A 7,516-nucleotide genomic window follows, 5' to 3' on the forward strand; every position below is an offset into this window, starting at 1 on the left:
CAGGCATGAATTACGGTCGGTTTTCTCCGCTGCCTACGACGGTCGCGCCTGGGCAGCAGCGCCCCTGGTTAGCGCTGTGGCGAGATAACAGACACGGGCCGGATTGTCTGCTCGCCCGAACCCACAGGCCGGGAAATCCTCAAAGGCCGGACAAAAAATGAGCTCGGAGGTTGTGGCTCTCAGAGATCCCAAACGCATGCCTTTCCTTCTTCGGGACTAAGTCACACTCTCGGGAACAGGCTTTTTATTTTGTTTCTCCTACTCCCTTCTCAGATTCCGGGGTACACTTTTGCTTCGCAGCCCAGCAGGGGTTCTGCGCTAGTTCAACCAGACGTTGAGTCCGGTGCCCTACGCTCTGCAGAAGCACTCTTCTAGCCTTGCAATGTTTGCAACCCGCCAGTCCTTGCGTGCCGGACCACTGCAGACCCGAACGCACACAGAACCCAAAAAAGATGAGATAGTGGGGTTTGAGACCTACTCTAAAAGCCCAGGGGCCGAATGTAGGGCTCAGGGCTGCGGGCGCAGGCAGTTTGCTCCCTGGAGGCAGGGGCGCGACTTCAAGGGCCCCTGCGCCGGCTGCAGCCTTTGATCCGGCCGCCGCTGGCGCCTAAAAACAACATCCTCGTCTGCCTATTAGGCGCGCTGAGGGATCGTGACAGATTGTTTATCCCCGCAATTAGCGATGCAGCCCTTCTCAGGCCGCCCCCCGCCCCAGCCTGAGGCTAGGCCTCTTGGCTCAGACTGCCGCGCACGCCAAGAGTTCTGTTGGAGTCCCCGGAATATCCTGGGGCCCCACTCTTGGGGTTCGAGACTCCCTTGACCCTAAAGCAGGACTTCAGACTCAGAGCCCATCTATGAGTTCCTGATAGTGTCTACACAACTGCGTGTAAGGTGTGTTAGTCTATGAGCATTTTTCCAGGGAAAAGGATTTAGCTACACTGGATTGATTCTCTGATCTCTTCCTGGGAGAGAATCGTTTTAAGTTGGGGACCGCGGTGGAGCAACTAAAAACCCCTACCTTTTGACGAACACTTCTTGTATTAAAAACGCTGGCCTAAAAGGAGCACTTAGGGGATTTATTTCCGCTTCTGTTTTTAACAGGAGCGCCGAGTGAAAATCGGCTAACTCTGCTGAACGAGTTGATCTAGCAACAGCTTAATTAGTTAGTTCGTCAGCTACAGATGTTCGCCGTCCCCTCTGGGCTTCGAGGTTCGGCCTACACTCTTGCTTAGCTTTCGTTTGCCAAGCTTTAAAACAGGGTGGCATGGGGTCTGCTTCTCATGCACAAGGAACAAACCTCAGTGGACCCAGTACACCGGGCGTCCAGCTGGGCCTAAGTGAGCTTGAGTCCCAAGCCCCGCGCTGCGCCTGCTCAAGCAGACTCAGATGCCTAAGAAATCCGGTGATTTCACAGAAGCGAGTATTCCCGAACCCGCCCCGAGGCCTTCCTATTTCTCCAGGCCCCGTGGGCAGATGTGAGGCTCCGATCTCGCCGCAGCCCGACCCCTCCCTCCAGACCCCGGACGCCGTCTGGGTAATAAAGTAATTCATTTTCCTTAATCTGGTCGCCCCTAATCTACAGCTTTTTATTGCGCCCAGTTAAAAGGCCAGGGAATTCGCTATCCCTCCGTGCTCGGATAATTACCCCTAAATGGCCACGGCAGCCCCTTGTGTTTCCTGGAGATTAGAGCCCGGCAGTCATCAATGCCCAGTCCCGGTGAGCCGCCAATCACCTCCTCCAACTCCCCCGGAGCCGCGGGCCTGGGCCCTGGGATAAGAGGCCATAAAAGAACCCTCTCCCCTCCGAACCCAATTTACATAGATCTTCTGTGCCGCCGCCCCCCAATAACTTTCTTCCTTTTTTTTTTATCAGCAAAAATAAAACCACGTTTCCTTCGAAATTCGGCAAACAAAAGTATTTAAGCCTCGCACCAAAGTTACGCTGCCAGGAACTGCTTTCTTTCTCCTGCCCCTTCTTCAAATGGGCCTCTACCCTCCAACATAGCCCCAGCGTTAGCAAACTGTTAGGTTTTTGAGGACTCATTGCTTGAGGTCACGTTGAGGCCAGATCGGTGTTTTGTTTTGTTGTTGTTGTTGATGTTTCCAATTCTCCACCCAAGGGATCCAGGGGCTCCTTTGGCCAGCAGTTCTCTGGTAGAGGTGTAACTTGCTGGAGAAAAGTCAGGGGAGAGGGTACATGTTTGTATGAAAACTAAATGCATTTCCCAGATCATGATACATGCTCTTGCACCCACAGAACCAACAGGGCCCAGGCTTCCTTTGACAAACTTTGTTCAGCCCTTAGAAACAAAGGCTCACTTTTACCCCGAGGTAAACTTTTTAAGATTGAGATACACAGGACACTTAGGATTTTTTTTTAAAGAAATAAATCAATATGATCCCTTTCTACTGTTACAAATAACTATGACCACTCAAAACAAATATGAAAAAAATTTGTAAGTGAACTGGAGTAAAATCTTCGTGGTAGAAAGAGGGAGATGCAGAGGGAAGGGGGGCAGAAAGAAATAGCAACAGACCGTGAGAGAAACGGTAGAGGAAAGAAAACAGGAGGGAAAAGGAAGACACGGGTAAGGAACGGTGGGGGACGACTAGGGCAGAAGAGAAGTGCTAATAAAGGAAAGTCCCTCTGCAACTCGGTAGGATCCACCTCTAAAGGGACCCAGCCGGACAGATGCCCACCGGGCGAAGTCGGGCGGATAGGCTCCCCCGGTACTCTCCTGCCCGGAGCGCCCCCAGGCCCGGCGCGCCTCGGGACAGGAGCGCGGCCCAATGGTTCTCTCCGGGCCCGCCCCCTCGCTCGCTGATTGGTTGCTGCCGCGCTGGCCTTGCCTTATTAACAAGTTCTCAGGGGAGCGGCGGCGGACCCGGAGCCGGCCAGTGCGCCCGGGAACTCGGCCTGCGCGGCGTAGGGATCCAGGCCCAGCTCGCCGGAGCTGGCCTTTGGGGGAGCCGCAGGAGGCTCGCGCGGGAGGGCCGGCCGGGCCAGGGCCCCGGGAGCTCGCAGAATCCGGCCGCGCTCCCAGCCCGCCCAAAACCCATGCTCCAGGGCTGGCCCGAGCTGCGGCTGGAGTGGGGGTCCGGCTCTGCATGGCCCCGGCTGCTGCAATGACTTCTTTGCCGCTCGGTGTCAAAGTGGAGGACTCCGCCTTCGGCAAGCCTGCCGGGGGAGGCGCTGGTCAAGCCCCCAGCGCTGCTGCGGCCACGGCGACCGCCATGGGCACAGATGAGGAGGGGGCCAAGCCCAAAGTGCCCGCTTCGCTCCTGCCCTTCAGCGTGGAGGCCCTCATGGCTGATCACAGGAAGCCCGGGGCCAAGGAGAGCGTCCTGGTGGCCTCCGAGGGGCCTCAGGCAGCGGGTGGCTCGTTGCAGCACTTGGGCACCCGGCCCGGGTCGCTGGGCGCCCCGGACGCGCCCTCCTCGCCGCGGCCTCTGGGCCATTTCTCAGTCGGGGGACTCCTCAAGCTGCCAGAAGATGCTCTGGTGAAGGCCGAGAGCCCCGAGAAGCCAGACCGGACCCCGTGGATGCAGAGTCCCCGCTTCTCCCCGCCCCCAGCCAGTAAGTAGCCAGCCCAGGATGGAGAGCGAAGGGGCCAGGAGGGGGGTGTGGGGCCCGAGGGCGCCAGGCCGCGCGCCGGCGCCGGCTTGTCTCGGGCGTCGGCGTACCTGCATCTGGGTACCTGGAGGCCGTGCAGAGGTTGCGTTGGCGGGGAGGAGGCCCTTGGAGCCTCTTCCCACTCTCACCCAGGAAGAGAGTTAGAGGCCTGGAGCCGGCAAACCTCTTCGTCCGTTTTCGCGGGCTCCTGGCCCTGGCGTAGTGCCGCTGAGCGTGTCAGTTCATTTGTAGCGCGCGGGGGTCCCGTACACCCTCTTATTCTTCCGGTACTTAGGACGCCGAGGGTTCCCTGCTCCTCCACCTGACCCTAAACCCAGTTATTTTGCACCCGACTTAGATGGGCCCAGCGGCCAGTACAGCCTCTCTCTGCGGAGTTTCACTTTCTGGTAGTAGAAGTCGGTAAATCCCCTCTCCATTAAAGAACCTCTCCAGGGGTTCCGAAACTCTGCAGAACTCCTCCCCCACTCATCAAGTTCTAAGCTGTTAGTTGGTGTTTCTGGGCGGGTGGATGATTTAGCAAGAGGGGACAATCGTGGACAAGTGGAGGGGGGCGGGGCAACAAGACAGCCAAAAGGAGCTCCCCCTTAATCGCTTTGCTAGCTCCCGAATGTGTTGGACCTAGCTTTCAAAGTCGACCCAGCAGCCAGCGGCATGTTCCGGGATAGTCCTAAATCCTCGTGGCCCTCAGGCGTCTTTCCCTAGCGAACCCGCTCGAAGATATTTCAGGAGCACGGGAAATTCCCAAGTTTTCCTCGTTTCCTCCGATTATTTCGCACCATAATAGCATTGCAAATTCAATGGCATGATGCTGAGGAACGATTTTTATCTGGGGATTAAACGTCTTTGAAAAGACAGCCCCTCCCCGGGCCTGATGGTTGGCGAAGGTGGCCCAGAGCTGGACTATTGCTGTTGACCAAAGTGACATTTCCCTATGAACCCTCCCTTCTTTCGAGCTGCCTGGCGGAAAACGAGTCTGGGGCCAGCTTCTTTCCGGACACGCTGTAGCCTGAGCTGGGAAAGAAGGGGGATGTTAACTGGAAATTTCGTTTGACTCACATCCTAGTGGTCTGAGGGCCCAAAGGGTTATTATTATTTTTTTTAAGTGCCAAGAAGTGCATAGTTAGGCAAAACCCGCATGGTGAGATGTCCTCAATTTCAATTCGCTTTCTTAAAGGAAAAGCTGCTGCAGAGGCAAAGCATCCTCCTGGAGACTTAGGAATTTGGTTTAGAACTTCAGCCTCTAGGACCCCAAGTCAAGGCACTCACTAAGTGGTGTGTGTGTGTGTGTGTGTGTGTGTGTGTGTGTGTGTGTGTGTGTGTGGTGTTGGGGGAGGGGATTTGTTGAGGCTTGTTTTATCCTGCAACAGTGTTGTCCCGCATAGCAGGGGTGATGGAGGATTGAAACTCAGTCCCCTAACTGGGCCTGCCCTCCACACAGTGGCAGCACTCTGCTGAGATTTAACCTTTGCTGGGAAAACTAAAAGAAAAGACAAGTGGGCATCACCCGTCTCTTGAAACTGAACTATGTTGGAAAAGCTATCATACTCCCCCCCCCCACACACACACACTATGCTTGGTGTGGTCCTAGAACCCAGGCACCTCGATAGGAGAGACTGTAGGGAAAACCGAGAGGATCTGAACCGGCAGCACGTCTAGATAAACAGCCTCGTATATATTCTAGAATTGTCACAGTGTGACCTCTTGGATGGCTCTCTTCTTTTGATTGGCTCTAGAGCCCAGTAGAAGCTTGCTGTTTGATAGAAAGCGTGGAATTTCAAGATCCATTCTATGCCTATGGCTAGCACCAATGCAGTACCTTTGGTGGACACAAATACAAATGTGTGCCTAAAGTATAAAACCCAGTATGACCCTGGGCTGGGCTTAGGGCCCCTGAATGTTTTATGGCCCCCTTAGCAATCATCTTCTCTCTGTGCAGTAGCCCAGAAGAGGCCCCGGGTGGGGAAGGCCTGACTTTAAGATAGGTTGGCACTGTCTCTGTCCCACTGTAGTTCAGCATTGAACATGGTTAGATTTCACCTGGAATCTTAGTAAGGCAAGAACTTCTGCCCTACGGGTTGGGTTACATACAGATGGAGAAAATATTTTTCAAATGCTCCATAGTGTCGAACATAGAGGTGCTTGGGAGAAATCAGTACCTAGAACGGTTTCTGTCCCTTAGTAGTACACTCTTCACTCCTTGCCTCTTTCCTCTCCCGGCCCCCTAGGAAGACTGAGTCCCCCGGCCTGCACCCTACGCAAGCACAAGACCAACCGCAAGCCCAGGACGCCCTTCACCACCGCGCAGCTGCTGGCTCTGGAGCGCAAGTTCCGCCAGAAGCAGTATCTGTCCATCGCTGAGCGCGCCGAGTTCTCCAGCTCGCTCAGCCTCACCGAAACGCAGGTGAAGATCTGGTTCCAGAACCGCCGCGCCAAGGCCAAGAGACTGCAGGAGGCCGAGCTGGAGAAGCTGAAGATGGCCGCGAAGCCCATGCTGCCGCCCGCCGCCTTCGGCCTCTCCTTCCCTCTCGGCGGCCCTGCTGCGGTAGCCGCGGCCGCCGGCGCCTCGCTCTACAGTGCCTCTGGTCCCTTCCAGCGCGCTGCGCTGCCCGTGGCGCCCGTGGGACTCTACACGGCCCACGTAGGTTACAGCATGTACCACCTGACATAGGTGGGTCCAGAATCGCCTCCCTGTGGTGCCACTACCCCGCCCCCAGCCACCTCTTCTAGTAGCTGGAGTCCTTCCTAGGAAGCTCCGCTGCCCACCACCACCTGCCCCTTCTCTTAAAACCCCCTGCTACAGTTCCTCCAGTTCCTTCCTACTGTTCTCCGACTCTGATCCCATCTAAGGGGGAGAAAGTGGCTTTCGGAAGGGTTTGGATTCTTCGAGAGAATCTAGATTTACACCCGCGAGTTATAGATGTGGAAATTAAGGGCACAGAGGCCAAGAGATTTATCCGTGGTCCCCGGCAGAATTAGAGCCGGGTTGAAGGAGACTAGAGGCCAAAGGGACTAGAGGCCATGACTCCATCAGCTGCTTCCGGTCCTGGAGCCAGGCTGGACTTGCGCAGAGAAATTGCTGTTTGGTGCTTCGGGAAACGAACACGGTCCTGTAGAAAGCAAGGAGCCCAGCTCCTTCCACTCTCAAACTCCCAAGAGCTTTAGCAGCAAAGCATTGCTCTGAGGGGGCAGGGCGCGTGCTGGTGCTTTATAAAGGTAGGTTGAAGAGAATTTCCCAGGACCAGGATAAAAAAAAGTAAGAAAGAAAAACAAAATCTGTTTCTATTTAACAGTACATTGTCGCGGCTCTCGAACATCCCTTTTGAAGGGATCGTGTGTACTATGTAATATATTGTATATTTGAAATTTTATTATCATTTATATTATAGCTATATTTGTTAAATAAATTAATTTTAAGCTACAAGATATGATGTCTGTGGATTTAGTTGTGTGTTTTACTGGTCCTTCTTTCTCTTCACGTGTACGATTGCTTTCCAGTTTGGTGGCGGTTTTACAATGAGCAACTTTCAAAGGCGACAGGAAGATGTTCAGGAATCACTGGGGGGGGGGGCACACAGGACAGATTTGCATTAACACAGTCAAATGGAGAATTGGAGCAATTACCTAGGATAATTAGGCTCAATTTTCCAATTCACTTTAAGCTGAAATCGACACTTGCTCTTTTCCACCTATAACGACTCTTTTTTTCCCTCCTCCCCTTTTAAACTGTCTATGAGAACAAAGTGACTTGGCCCAAACGGTTTGATGACTGTCAACAGCTAATCCAGACAATTCCTGCCCCTTCAAACCTGTTTTTCCTACTGAAGAGGGTGGGGGTGGGGGTCTCTAAACAGCCACCAGTGCAGACACACTCTGTGGAGTTTC

The 7,516-nt window shown here is 54.4% G+C and overlaps 1 protein-coding gene across 1 annotated transcript; it reads left to right on the forward strand.

Moving 5' to 3' along the window:
• The first annotated feature begins 2,673 nt into the window (after positions 1-2,673).
• Positions 2,674-7,055, forward strand: Msx1 (msh homeobox 1). Its single transcript, XM_052735852.1, has 2 exons — positions 2,674-3,577; positions 5,860-7,055. The coding sequence occupies exons 1-2, from the start codon at positions 2,791-2,793 to the stop codon at positions 6,300-6,302; spliced, it is 1,230 nt and encodes a 409-aa protein (XP_052591812.1). The 5' UTR covers positions 2,674-2,790; the 3' UTR covers positions 6,303-7,055.
• Positions 7,056-7,516: the final 461 nt, after the last annotated feature.

The sequence above is a fragment of the Peromyscus californicus genome, unplaced genomic scaffold (genome assembly GCF_007827085.1).
Source record: "Peromyscus californicus insignis strain IS unplaced genomic scaffold, ASM782708v3 Scaffold_13__1_contigs__length_99412109, whole genome shotgun sequence".
NCBI classification, from domain to species: domain Eukaryota; kingdom Metazoa; phylum Chordata; class Mammalia; order Rodentia; family Cricetidae; genus Peromyscus; species Peromyscus californicus.

Bases quoted from the DNA above. Each gene is read 5' to 3' on its own strand.
- Msx1 (XM_052735852.1), top strand. From the start codon at position 2,791: ATGGTTCTCTCCGGGCCCGCCCCCTCGCTCGCTGATTGGTTGCTGCCG. The intron at 3,578-5,859 runs GTAAGTAGCCAG...CCGGCCCCCTAG, and splicing joins CTTCTCCCCGCCCCCAGCCA to GAAGACTGAGTCCCCCGGCC.